The sequence below is a fragment of the Cyclopterus lumpus genome, chromosome 4 (genome assembly GCF_009769545.1).
Source record: "Cyclopterus lumpus isolate fCycLum1 chromosome 4, fCycLum1.pri, whole genome shotgun sequence".
Taxonomy (NCBI): Eukaryota; Metazoa; Chordata; class Actinopteri; order Perciformes; family Cyclopteridae; genus Cyclopterus; species Cyclopterus lumpus.
The window spans coordinates 21,109,050-21,123,301 of NC_046969.1; the positions used below are offsets into that span (position 1 = coordinate 21,109,050).

A 14,252-nucleotide genomic window follows, 5' to 3' on the forward strand; every position below is an offset into this window, starting at 1 on the left:
CGAACGTGTGAAACTGCTTTAAAAAAAAAAAAAAAAAAAAAGCAGGGGCGCTGTTGTGAAGAAGTGCCGTAAACTGTTGCTGCCGGAGCAGACCACGGGGCGGCAGGACAGTACAGCAGGCCGTGCAGGCAGCGTGCATGACGTCGACCTCTCGAAAGTGTGTAAAGCCACTGAGTTCATGACAGGGAGGAAGGTTTTGAATTTTGCTAAATAATGTGTGACTTCATGGGGGTTTATTAATGAAATTCAAAGTCACTTAAATTACACAATCCCCTCGTTTTGAAAAAGGATTGCCGGTCCAATCCTTTTTGAGTATCTTGTTAATCCAAGAGATGCAGGCTAAATAAAAACTTTAAATTCAACTGATCTTGTTAAAGAACAATTCTAGTAATGTCTAGTCAAGGGCTTATTCACTAAAGCCTAGTGAGAGTGAGGGGCAGTGATACACAAGTGTATAGAGCTGAGTGTAAATGACTCTGAAAATGTTCCATTAATATGTTGACTAGTTCCTGCACGAATTTATTTGTAAGTGCCTTTGCATGTTTTTTTTTGTCCTTTTATTTTGAAGTTCCTCCGGTGAGACCGGAAATAGATGTACCTGTCGCAACTTGACATTGCAAAAAGTCCGTTAGTTTTACGTTTACTGAAGGAGAAGGAGTTCATGTTTGTTTATTCTTCAATCCACTTTACGGACTGCTAAGCTCCTAGCTGGAACGGGAACAAGGTACTTTGTGTTTATTTAGGCTTTAATTACATGTTTAGTGACTTTATTTTAATTAATTTGTGCATTGGTAAGAGCTCATTTCTGTTGTATTTGTTCCATAGCTCTTACGGTGATTTCTGGATCTTTATGGAAAAGGAACATTTGTGTTCAAAAATAAAAGATTTCTGAAACATCAGTACGCTTCACCATTGTCCGGCTGGGGTCAGCTACAGTAAGAGCTTTACCCTCACCGACCTGACGACTTGCTGCCGCCATTACGGGCTGTGACGGAGGGTCCTCACCACGGCTGCTGCTGCTATGCTACGCTACATGTCCCAGCGTGTCGGCACGTAATCCAACTCAGCAATTCTGGTAGTGGTCTCATGGACTCGGTGCGATGGTCAAGTACGGTCACATCAACTGCTCCCCCCCCCTTTATTTATCACCATACAGTGGTGGAAATAAGGTGAGCTTCACATTAATTAACTCCCTTTAGACTCTTTCATACTGACCTGCTCATCTACAGCAAAGGGAAGAAACTGCTTTTGGCATTCAAAGGACATTTACGGACATTTTCTATTTAGAATTTCAAGTCACTGACTTGTGTTAACGCGGCCTGTGTCTGTATATAAACACAACTGTGTTGCTTTCTATTGTTGATATATGTGTATGCTGCTTCTTGCAAAGGTTTGATAACTGCTAAAAGGTTTCCATTGACTAAATAATTTAAGAAATATAGTTTATGATGTCAGAGTCCGGTAGCTTCACGGAGGCTGAGGAGCAGATGGTTAGTTCCCAAAACACAGTTCAAGATTTGCAGAGTGAGCTTCACTCACTGACAGATGTATCTGAGAGACCCTGTCTTAAGGACTTAATTGAAGCAAGAGAACAGAGAAGTTTGATCGACTTTCAAGATAATCTGCGAGAAAATTACGACCAACCTGAAGTTCTCCGGCGCTCTGAACGCGCACGGAACCCTACAGAGAAGATGCGTTCTTTACAAGGTGAAGAAGCCAAGAAAAAGGAAAAAAGGCTGCTCTTCATGTATGAGAGATGGAAGCTCAATGTACGCAAAGCAAGAGATCAGATGAAAACGTACATGCCAGAGAGTGAGCTTTGGCCTCTCATTGAAGAGCTGAAGAAATGTAAGGATGACATCATGAACATGTATTATGAGATTCGAGATCTTGCCACACCTCCTACTGATGTGAGAAGACGAGTTGATACTTGTGAATCTGTTACCACGGAAATTGTCACTATTGCCTATAGTAGAACAATAGACGAAGACGGTGAGTTTATAGAGGACCAGGAAAGAAGACGCCTTCATGAACTGCTCCACCGTGAATGTGCAAAGTCTGTCTACGGATCCGCTGCTTCCTTTATAAGTAACACCCCATCTGAACACCAATCCGTGACTTCCTCCATAGCAGTTAAGCGTGCAGATGCAGCTGCTGAGCTTGCAGTGAAGGAAGCAAATTATGAGATGATGTTAGCAGAAGAAAGACAAAGGGAAGTGATCCGAGAATTAGAGGAACAGCAACGGAAAGCTCTAGAGGCACAAAGGCGTGAGTTGGAGCGACTGCAGGCAGAGAAGGAAGTGCGGGCAGCACAAGCTAAACTTAAGGTGTACGATAAGGAGACGGAACGTGAAGTCACTGGCTGCATTAACAACGAAAGGAATAAGGACGCAAGGAATGAGCCTGTGACCACAATCCCTTTATCACATGCTGCAACACCCTTTCAATCAGACATTTCCTCTCTCGCTCAGGTCTTTCAAGACAGCATAGCCTTGAATAGGCTCCCGCTTCCAGAGCCATCCATCTTCAGCGGTGATGCAATACAGTTCATTGAATGGAAAGCAGCATTCACTTCACTCATCGACCGAAGGGCAATCACTCCAGCTGAAAAACTCTACTATCTGAAGAAATACGTCGGTGGTCCAGCTCGTCAGGTGCTAGATGGCACTTTCTTCCGAAGCGATGATGAAGCCTATCAGGATGCCTGGAACAAGCTAAATCGTCGTTTTGGCCAGCCATTCACTATTCAGAGAGCATTCAGAGAGAAGCTCACCAATTGGCCAAAGATTCAAAGTAAGGATGCTCAAGGACTCAGAAGCTTCTCAGATTTTCTGAGTGCCTGTCAAGATGCCATGCCTCATGTCAAGGGTCTCGACATATTAAACGACTGTGAGGAAAACCAGAAGCTCATCCATAAACTACCAGACTGGGCGGCTTCAAGCTGGAACCGACAAGTCACGCATAGTCTAAACCAGAAACAAGAATTCCCAAGTTTCAAGGATTTTGCAATCTTTGTGTCAACTGAAGCCGAGATTGCCTGCAATCCAATTACATCCTTCTATGCTCTTCATTCATTAGACTCTGACACTGAAAAAGGAAATCTCAGAGATACTAAAAGAGATAAAGCCAGTGTTTTCACTACTCACGCAGTTACAGACAACACAAGCCAAGGCTTGGATCAGAGAACTATTAATATGTCCTGTATTCTCTGTCAAGATAATAGACATCAACTTCATGCATGTCCAAAGTTCACGGAGATGTTGTTGGTAGAGCGACGTAACTACGTAAAGGAGAAGAAACTTTGCTACGGATGCTTGAAATATGGCCACAGTGCAAAAGACTGTCGTCACCGTCACTTTTGTGACAATTGCAAAGGAAAACATCCTACAGTTCTCCATGACTACAACTACGGGAAGGAAATAACCACATTAGAAACAGGGACATACCAAGGTGCCACTGGAATGTCACTCAGTGTAGCAGGCGAAGATTCATCCTACACATCAATGGTAATGCCTGTGTGGGTGTCATCTAAACACAACCCAACCATTGAGAAGCTTGTCTACGCTCTACTCGACACTCAAAGCGATACTACATTCATCGACCAGGAAGTGAGTGACGGTCTAGTTGCTGAAAAGTATCCAGTGAAGTTAAAGTTGACCACTATGACTGGAAAAAACACGGTTGTCCCAAGTGAGGGTGTTTCCGGCCTTCGTGTAAGAGGATACAGCTCATCCATTCATGTTGATCTTCCAGTTACCTACACGAAGGACTGCATACCTGTAAACCGTGCTCACATTCCCACTTGTGAGAAGGCTAAACAATGGAGTCACCTCAGAGAAATAGCTGACGAAATTCAACCACTGAAAGACTGTGAAGTAGGACTTCTGATAGGCTACAATTGTTCCAGAGCAATGGCACCAAGACAAGTCATCCTAGGAGGAGATGAGGAACCTTATGCTGTACGGACAGATTTTGGATGGTCTATTGTGGGACGCTTCTCACAAAGCTATGACTCGCTGACCACAAGTCACCTGTGTCACAGAATCACCACTAAAGAGCTACCTTTAGTAACGCCTGCAGATGCTATTCGCATACTAGAATCTGACTTCAATGATGGCAGTGAAGACAGCAAAAGAGTATCACAAGACGACATCACCTTCCTCAAAAGGTTAGATGAGAGCATACGGAAAAATATACATGGCCACTATGAAATGCCTCTGCCCTTCAAAAGTAGACCCATCTTACCTGACAACAAAGCTTCAGTCATGATACGCCTCAACCACTTGAAAAGAAAATTGCAACGGGATGAAAGGTATAAGGAGCATTATGTCAAGTTCATGGAAGATGTCATCAAAAAAGGAGATGCAGAGCAGATCGTAGATGGTGGGAGTGAAGGTGAGAGATGGTACATTCCCCATCACGGTGTTTATCATGCCAGAAAGCCCGATAAACTTCGCGTAGTGTTCGATTGCTCTGCTAGATACAAAGGAACCAGCTTGAACTACCACCTCCTCCCTGGGCCAGACATGTTGAACAACTTGAGTGGAGTTCTCCTCCGCTTTCGACGGCACCCTGTTGCACTTATGTGTGACATTGAAAAAATGTTCCATCAATTTCATGTGAAGGAGGTCGATCGCAACTATCTGCGCTTTCTCTGGTGGAAGCAAGGAGTCTTGAACTCACCACCCAGCGAGTTCCGGATGAAGGTGCATCTGTTTGGTGCTGCCTCCTCCCCCGGATGCGCAAACTATGGATTGAAGCATCTAGCTAAGGAGAATGCAGACCTCTACCCTCAAGGCTCACGGTTTGTCATGAGGGATTTCTATGTTGACGATGGGCTCACAAGTGTCGAAAGCACTGAAGATGCTATTCTGCTTGCTAAAGAAGCTTGTGAACTCTGTGCTATGGGTGGTCTACGACTACACAAGTTTGTGTCAAACGACAGAGATGTCCTGGAGAGCATACCACCCTCTGAACGAGCAACCAATGTAGAAAATATGGATCTTGCGTTCGATGAACTACCAGTTGACAGAGCCCTCGGGATTAAATGGGATGTGAAAGCCGACCACTTTCAACTTAATGTCAGCGTCAAGGATCAGCCTGCAACGCGCCGCGGCATTCTGTCAACAGTGGCCTCCCTGTATGATCCTCTTGGCTTTGTGGCACCAGTCCTGCTCAAAGCAAAAAGCATTCTTCAGGAGATGTGTAGGAGAGGCACAGGTTGGGACGATCTTCTCCCAGATGAGCTCCGCCCGAAATGGGAACAGTGGAGAAGAGATCTAGCTCAACTAGATAATGTCACCATATCCCGCTCTTACTCACCAGCTGGATTTGGAAAGGCCACGAAGACAGAGTTACATCATTTCTCGGACGCTAGCTTAAAGGGTTATGGTCAGTGCTCATACCTGAGATTTCAGAACGAAAATAGAGATGTTCATTGTGCCTTAGTTGTAGGAAAATCTCGTGTCTCACCATCAAAGGTCACAACTGTCCCAAGACTGGAATTAACAGCTGCAGTTATTTCTGTGAAGATAAGCAAAATGCTCAAGGAAGAACTGGGATATGCTGACACTGAGGAATTCTTCTGGACCGACTCAAAGGTGGTTCTAGGATACATAAAAAATGAAGCAAGACGATTCCACACCTTTGTAGCTAATCGTATTCAGAAGATTCACCTTAGCTCGTCCCCTCAGCAATGGAGATACGTTCCAACCAATGAGAACCCTGCGGACCACGCTTCCAGGTGCTTGACTCCCAGTGAGCTTCTGTCGTCCACATGGCTCACTGGACCCAAGTTCCTATGGAACAAGGAAATAAAGTTGCCAGCAGACGAAATTCCAGAGTTAACGATCGGAGATCCAGAGGTCAGAAATGCTCTAGCACTAAGCACAAGAACCACAGACCAAGTAAGCCTTGTTGATCGCCTGTCTAAGCTCTCATCTTGGTCACTTGCTACTCGAGCTGTGGCACGCATACTAAGGTGCATTAGGCGAAACCACTCAAACAGTCTTACCAATGTAGCAGAACGAGAAGATGCAGGACATTGCATAATCAAGGAACTGCAGAAGGATGTGTATCAAGAGGAGTTTAAACTGCTGCGCAAAGGGATTCCCATACCATCTCACAATCCATTACACTCACTTGATACGTTTCTCGACAAAGATGGCGTCCTCAGGGTGGGAGGAAGGCTTTGCAACTCTTCTCTTCCCAACTTCATCAAGCACCCTGCAATCATCCCCAAGGATCATCACATCACAAAGATGGTTATTGCTCATCACCACGAAAGGATGAAACATCAAGGCAGAGGTCTCACTATTAACGATATCAGGTCCCACGGCTACTGGATTCCAGGCATCAACCGAGCAGTAGCTTCCTACATTCGTCAATGCATCATCTGTAGACGGCTCCGGAAACCAACGGAAGAGCAAAGGATGGCAGATCTACCCCCTGAACGTGTAGAACCATCAGCCCCCTTTACTTTCTGTGGAATGGATTGCTTCGGCCCATTCCTCACGAGACAAGGAAGAAAAGAGAACAAGAGATATGGTCTCCTTTTCACTTGTCTTAGCTCCCGTGCCATTCATATGGAGATGCTTGATGACTTGTCCACCGATGCCTTTATCAATGGCCTTCGATGCTTTATTGCTATTCGTGGTGCTGTTCGTCAGATCAAATCTGACCAAGGAAGTAACTTTGTCGGAGCCAAAAATGAACTCAAAGAAGCCTTAAAGGAAGTAAATGCAGACCGGCTGGCTGCATATCTTGCAGAGAAACAATGTGACTTCTGTATGAATGCACCCTATTCAAGCCATGTTGGAGGGGTTTGGGAGAGGCAGATTAGGACAGTGAGAGGCATTCTAAGGTCCACACTTGCGCTTTCCTCTGGTAGGCTAAATGATGCTTCCCTGCGGTCTTTTCTCTATGAAGCTATGGCAATTGTCAACAGTCGACCACTGACCGTTAATAACCTCAGTGATCCTCATAGCCTCGAGCCGCTCACCCCTAATCATCTTCTCACTCTGAAATCTGTCAAGGCCTTGCCTCCTCCAGGTGAGTTTGTCAGAGAAGACGTGTATGGCAAGAAGAGGTGGCGTCATGTTCAGTACCTGGCGGAACAGTTCTGGAGTCGATGGCGAAAGGAATACCTCGCTAACATTGCTCTCAGACAGCGTTGGCATACACCAAGGAGAAATCTGCAAGTTGGAGATATTGTAATGATGAAAGAAGAAGACGTGCACAGGCATGAATGGAGATTGGGCAGGGTTTCAGTAACCACAACTGACAAAGACGGACTAGTGAGGAGAGTTAAGGTTCGCCTCGGCGACAAGAAGCTTGGAAAAAAGGGAGAGCGTCTCCACAAGATGTCTGAGGTCAAACGACCAGTCCAAAAGTTGGTCTTGCTGCTGGAGTCTGATTAAACTTACTCACTCCCCTATGGTTCACAATACTTTTTCAAAACGGCTTGTGAACTCGGTTTATAAAGGCTCGTCACTTTCTTACTTATGAAAGGTCATATTCAGTTAAAAATCATTTGTGCTTAATGTAAATTCTATACAGTTACATTATTTACTCATGATTGGTGGGAGTGTAAATGACTCTGAAAATGTTCCATTAATATGTTGACTAGTTCCTGCACGAATTTATTTGTAAGTGCCTTTGCATGTTTTTTTTTTGTCCTTTTATTTTGAAGTTCCTCCGGTGAGACCGGAAATAGATGTACCTGTCGCAACTTGACATTGCAAAAAGTCCGTTAGTTTTACGTTTACTGAAGGAGAAGGAGTTCATGTTTGTTTATTCTTCAATCCACTTTACGGACTGCTAAGCTCCTAGCTGGAACGGGAACAAGGTACTTTGTGTTTATTTAGGCTTTAATTACATGTTTAGTGACTTTATTTTAATTAATTTGTGCATTGGTAAGAGCTCATTTCTGTTGTATTTGTTCCATAGCTCTTACGGTGATTTCTGGATCTTTATGGAAAAGGAACATTTGTGTTCAAAAATAAAAGATTTCTGAAACATCAGTACGCTTCACCATTGTCCGGCTGGGGTCAGCTACACTGAGAGAAAACAGGGGACAATAAGCCACCTCACAGTCCTCCATATTCTTGAAACTAAGTAAAATTTGAACTTTAAATTGTGATGGATTTGCCAACCTACTGTTTCTAAGTTCAAGTATGCGCGTTGGTGCTTGTGAAAACTCCTGAAAGTGCTCTGGGTAAAATCATAACAACTGAGCTCCCTTGACAGCTAATTCATCTCTGTGACAACTTGGCAAGCTGCATCCACTGATGGTGACCATGATTGAAAGCTCTGGAAAAAAGGTAATGAGTGGACCTTGAGTTAGGATTGCTTTGTCAAACTTCCACCAAAATGAAACCAATAGCCTGAGTGATTTTTGCCAGGGGGGGGGGGGGATTCGTTCATTTAATTATCACGATGTAAAGAATATATTGGGTTTTTTTTATGATTCAATGCTTCAACGAATAATATTTGCATTTTAAAATCGATAATAGTTTATATAGATCATTTTCTTATCTCACAAATCTATTGTCGAATCTGCAAATATCTTTAATACAAGTCTATAAATTCTTTCTAATCCAATTTTCTCAGGAAATATACACAAGGGGGTTCCCCGGGTCGTCTCTCCTGGAAGGACCTCTGATTCAGGTTACCTCTTTGGAAGCCACCCAAACTGAATACAATGAAAGTGTGACCCCACTACCCCCCCTTTTGCCATCTGATGTCCTGTTTGCTGCACCGGCCATTCAAACATCCACCGGTTTCCTCCAATATCCTGTCAAATTTGTGAAACATAGTTTGATGAGGCAGTTTCTCTATGTTCGTTTAAAAAAAATCCTTGATTTGCGACAGATGAATGAGATGACATCTGCATATTTCTAACATAACCTTCCTTAAAAACACTTTTTTTATTTTGTTTTCTCCATTGAATACACTGATTGTTATTGGCGATGTTCGTGCATGGTGAAGATAGTTTGGCGGTCTGCTGTCCTTTGAGGTCGCGCTCGCCAAGGTGCTGAATAGATGCATGGGTCTGTGTACAGTGACGACCATGGCCGTGTGGAGTTGGTGGGGATTGGACAGATGGATGCTTCCATAGGGTTGACACGCGCCACTGATGCATCAATTCTGGTGTAAATTGTACTTTAGTGTCACGACAGGCAGTGTAAGCATCTGGCTTGGAGCCCTTTTAAGCCATATAAAGCCTGTTTGAGGACAAAGCTTTTGTCAATTAGAATTAAGGATATATATCATAACTCTATTTTGTTTGTAAGTCCATACAATATGTAATATTGTAATATTGTATGCATTGTATACAATATGTAATATTGTAATATTGTAATATTGTATGCATTGTATACAATATGTAATAGTGTATGCACTTAATAATAGCACTATTACGGCGTATTACAAAGATAGATAAAGATATATGAAAAATGCCCATGAAAATAGTTTCATAGTGTGTTATTTGTCAAGTCTGAAAAAATAACAACAACAAAGACATTGAGTGTTTACCAGGCAGGGAGGCTCTATTTAAAGACACTAATTGCATAATAGGATGTGAAGGATCCAGTTTTTTTTCATGTGAAATCAGGACATCACGACTTCTACTCATTAAAATCTGTCCGACTCCCCAACTTTATGAAAGTGCAATACTTAACTGCTGGAGTACCCTTTCAATTCAGGCAATTTCACATAACGGTCTATAAAAAGAAGCGCTGGTGTTTGGCGACCGTGTCCTGATTGGCTGAATCACTGTATGAATCATTTGAATCTGCACATGTAAATGTCAGTGCACCTATAATTTCATCTTGCTGTTCATAGAACAAAATGTTCTCGAACGGCTGTTACTGACGTTCCCACATCAATCCTGCATGTTGTGGAAAACACAAACACGACGTGAGCCACACGTTTGGACAAAAGCTATGTCGGCTTCCTGCGTTTCCCAAAAAAAAGAAGTGTCTTCTTATCCGATAAATCTGTAAGCAGGTCTCATCAAGATGGACATGCAGCTCTCGTTACAGAAGGAACCTTCTCTATTACACTTTGTTTGTGACTTTTAAATGGCACAGGCACAGCAGTAAGTGTGACATTGTGGGCTAAAAATCAGCGACATGGGCTTTTAAATCCTTCATGGGCTTTTCAAGCCGTGTAGTGAGATTAACCTGAAGTGGTCCGGTTGATTCCCTGCTGGATCGGTTCAGCGCCACACATTGGAAGGACAAGTCCCCAGTCTGTATTAACTTATTAAAGCAAGGTAAAGACTAATATAGAGGTCAGCCATCTGCCTAGAGTCTGTTGTTCACCTATAACATAAACCTAATCAGCTAATGTAAGCAATCATGAATCACGGGCGAGTCTAGTGAGTGTAACGTTTCTCTGCTCTTTGTTGCTAACGTGACGAAAATCAGAGGTTTCCTAACGCGTCCGAGTGTCAAACATTCCTCACAGAATTTACTAAATATAAGCCGTGCGTCCGTCCGGATCACGTGCCCCGGTGGTAATGAAAATGCACCCGCATCATATTGGAGTGTTTGTGGCTGATGGTGTGGACTGTGTGTTTAGTGTGTGGAAGGTTTGAGGACTTATCATATTGATTGTGTGCAAAGCCCCTCAGACTCAGACACGGACAGCAGATTAACAGGTTAACCTGATTTTGTTTGGCGGAACGGTTTTAACGGAACGTTTTGTGTTGTGAAATGAAGTCGCATTACTAATAACACGTTGGTCACATTGGTGGTGAAGCTGCTACACCACCAATGTGACCAACTTTGTCTGAAGTATCACATCCGTTTTGGGGAACAGTGTCATGTGAAAATGACAATCAGTGAGCGGTGCCTATACAATTACGAAGATGAGTCCAAAACCGTAAAAAAAAAAGAAGATTGAAACAAGATTATCATCTAGACGATATCAAGTTTCATGTATATCTTGTTATCAGCTATTCATACTACAAGATGTTTGTTCATTGATCCGCCATCATCACCTAGATCCGCCATCATCACCTAGAACACAGCAAGATCATTCATCTGTGTCTCTTGTTATCTGTCACAATAGCTAAATATGAAACTATTGTTTTTACATCAAAGAGGAGATGAACTGGGTAAAAACACAGTGTTGTCCACTAGAATCCAATTATCACACGTGCAAACGTTCTGCCAATACGGACCAACAGTTGCTGTCTGTGTGGCTGCTGCAAAAACACAAAGTTCAGTTTGGAACTGGTTTGTAATAACTTTAGTGCTAAATTGAGTGTGATAATAACATCATGGTGGATTACACTAAACTCATTGAAGGGCATAAATTGGTTGTGCATCATAATAATGACCATTTTGTTATCTCAGAAACTTGATTGCGGTTTGTGCGTTTGTAATGTGGATTCTTGGGCCTCTTTGGAAAATACATTTTAATCTCAGTGGGTTATTTTACCTGAATAAAATGAAGACCTCACATCAAGACACTGCTGCCTTGTCAGACCATACCCAAAGACAAAAAGCTCCACGCTGGTGGTTTGACAATGTAAACCTAATTAGGCACAAAAAAGGAGGAGAAACAAAAGGTTGATGGTGGCATTTGTGTGTGTGTGTGTGTGTGTGTGTGTGTGTGTGTGTGTGTGTGTGTGTGTGTTACTGGGCTTTTGATACGTATTTACCACCAAACAAATTCATGGAAATTTGGCAGAGGCCTGTTGGAGTGTCCACAGCCTGTTTTCAATCAGGCGTTCCTTATCTGCAACATATTTTTCTTGCAGAGGAACTGAAACAGAGTTCATCTCTCACTGGAGATGTTGAAATAATGTCTGGATGCTTTTGTTTTGGTGCAACTGCAATTATGCTCTTGTGTTTTTGTTTTTTGTTTTTTAAATACTTAGAATAGTTGCAAATGCAATTGTGTTTTTGTTTTTTTGTTTTTTAAATACTTAGAATAGTTGCAAATGCATTAACTACTTTTACTCCCATCGACTAAGGCAGAAGAATTTGTTGGTAAACCAGTAATCCAGCATTGAAAAGGAGCGAGAGAGGTGGAGGACGAGTTTCCTCTAAGCAAAGAGAAACCTCTTTGCAAAAGGGAGTTCGAGCTACATTTCATCTTTTGTGTCCCAGATTGATGACCTCTGAGATGGATGATGTTCTGTAGTGCTGTGTGGCATTGTCTTATCCTGGCCGACACAAAGAGGGGGAACACTTATCATCTCAGGCTTATGTATGGAGCAGGGGGCAGGGGTTGTCAGAATTGTGAAGAGGGTCCAGGAGGGTGGGGGGTGTTGGGTCTCCCCCCTCCCCTCTGGATAAAGCGTGGTGGAGATGGGCTAATGACAGCAGAGGCAGATGGAGAGAGCCGTCTCCCATGACGACGCACCAAGAACCTCCATCCTGAAGCCAGAGAGGGATGGATACAGAAAGGGAAGGAGAGAAATAGAGGAAGGGGGCAAAAAGGAGACAGAGAGAAAGAGAGAGAGAGAGGAGGAGTGGAAATAAGATGTGTGCGTGTGTTTGGATGCAAATCCATACTCGTCGTGCTCTTTGTATTAATGCATACGAGGTGTTGTGAGGTGACTTTAAACAGGCGGTGTGTTGCTCAGCGTCGTGTTGTAGCCTCATAGCTAAACTTGCTAGCAGGTGGCCCAGGTTTGTAGAGCTTGGTTTAGGATTAGGCTGTAGGACATTGTTTGGTGGGAATGGTGGTGTGAATACAAAGGGATTAGTGCAAAGGGTTGCTTCATTGACTGTGAGTTTGTGTTTGTGTGTGTGTGTGTGGGGGGGGGGGGGGTTCTGAAGTTGATGGATGAATTGGATAGCCACCAAAATAAAACATGGTCCTCGAATTCTGCACAAACAAAATAAATGAAAATGAAAGACATATATATCAAAACAATATGATGGAATAAAAATGAATGCAAAATAACAGGGTCGTTGAGGCCAGCAAAAAAAAAAAAAACTGATATTGTGTTACTTTATTTTCAGAGAGCATTGCAAATGATTACATAAATAAATAAGTAAAACAATAAACTGTTAGATTTTGAATTTGGAAAATGCAAACCATTCATGAAAAGAGGGAAACCTTTTCGTTGTCCCCAGTTCCCACGTTCCCCTCCTAATGCACTGGGGAGGAAGAAAAGCCCCACCGAAATCATCTCAATGCCTCGAACCATGTGCCACCATTAGGGACACACAAAGAGAGATCTGACAAATGACCATTTTAACGTCCCCCTTTGACTTTAATGAATTTATACGTTATCTGGCCCTAATGGAGGGGCTGGCGCAAGGCCACCACAAATGAAAAGCTCTGATTAGTGTAGAATGAGTTGAGAAATAAAACGCCATTCATCTTGGTTAGCATCCTCCTGTGCTCTTTTATGGGGCGCTGTTACAAGGACGGCGGAGCCGGGGGTGCTTGTCCCATTAGCGGGGCAGCCCAAAGGCCCGCTGAGTGGTCAAGCGGCCCGGCGTTGACGGAGCGTCTGCCCGCTCCGCGGTTCAAGACTGTGAATGCCTCAGTGCGGCTTGACTCCTGAATAACCTTCCGAGGTACCGGGAGCTTCACCCCTCCATGACCCCGCACTCCGAAGAGGGGTGTGGGGGGACTCCGGGGGGGTACCCGGACCAGGACTCACACTCGCAGTGTGTAAACACGGGAGTGATCCAGGACGACAGGAGATTAAAAACAAGTGTTTTACATTTCACTATTTGAAAAAAAAGAAGAAAGCATTACATTATAGATTTAATAGACTTTAAGCAATCCCCGATTAGATGCGTCATTAGATTAAATAGCACCGATTAAACAAGCGTGTTGAAAATGACGCTGCCGATAAATTAAAAAGATATGTAAATATCGTGGTAGACATTAATAGGAGCTTAAGTCGTGACAATCAGTGTTATGACGGGTCAAAAAACAATCACAACAAGCGAAAATTAAACATGTGTGTTAATCTTATCTTAAATGTTATCTATCAAATCGGTTGGCATCACTGATATGTTTACGTTTCCTTATTAGACCTACTGGCTGCAGTTTTATTTATTCATTATTCATTGTGAGAGATTGTGTTGAAAAGCGATTTAAAAGGGGGGGGGGGGAATAGGGTTGCATTCACAAGCAGCACCGTTTATTTATTTCTCCGTCTTCCCCCACCTTTACTGCCGTGATTCCGGGAAGTAACATTTTACTGTGAAAATATTGCAACACGGTGTCACTGCAGGGGAGATGTTTCGTCATGATCGGGTTGGAGTTTGATA

At 43.2% G+C, this 14,252-nt stretch overlaps 1 protein-coding gene across 2 annotated transcripts; it reads left to right on the forward strand.

Annotated features, from left to right (window-relative positions):
* Positions 1-500: 500 nt before the first annotated feature.
* LOC117729842 lies at positions 501-8,050 on the forward strand. 2 transcript variants are annotated; one of them, XR_004609390.1, is made up of 3 exons: positions 501-724; positions 826-7,846; positions 7,948-8,050. XR_004609390.1 is itself a non-coding variant. In XM_034531220.1 (2 exons), exon 2 carries the CDS (start codon positions 1,446-1,448, stop codon positions 7,416-7,418), a length of 5,973 nt encoding a protein of 1,990 aa, XP_034387111.1. In that variant the 5' UTR covers positions 501-724; positions 826-1,445; the 3' UTR covers positions 7,419-7,859. The 2 variants fall into 2 exon arrangements, 1 of the variants encoding a protein (XP_034387111.1); XM_034531220.1 differs by lacking the exon at positions 7,948-8,050 and having other exon boundaries at positions 826-7,859.
* Positions 8,051-14,252: the final 6,202 nt, after the last annotated feature.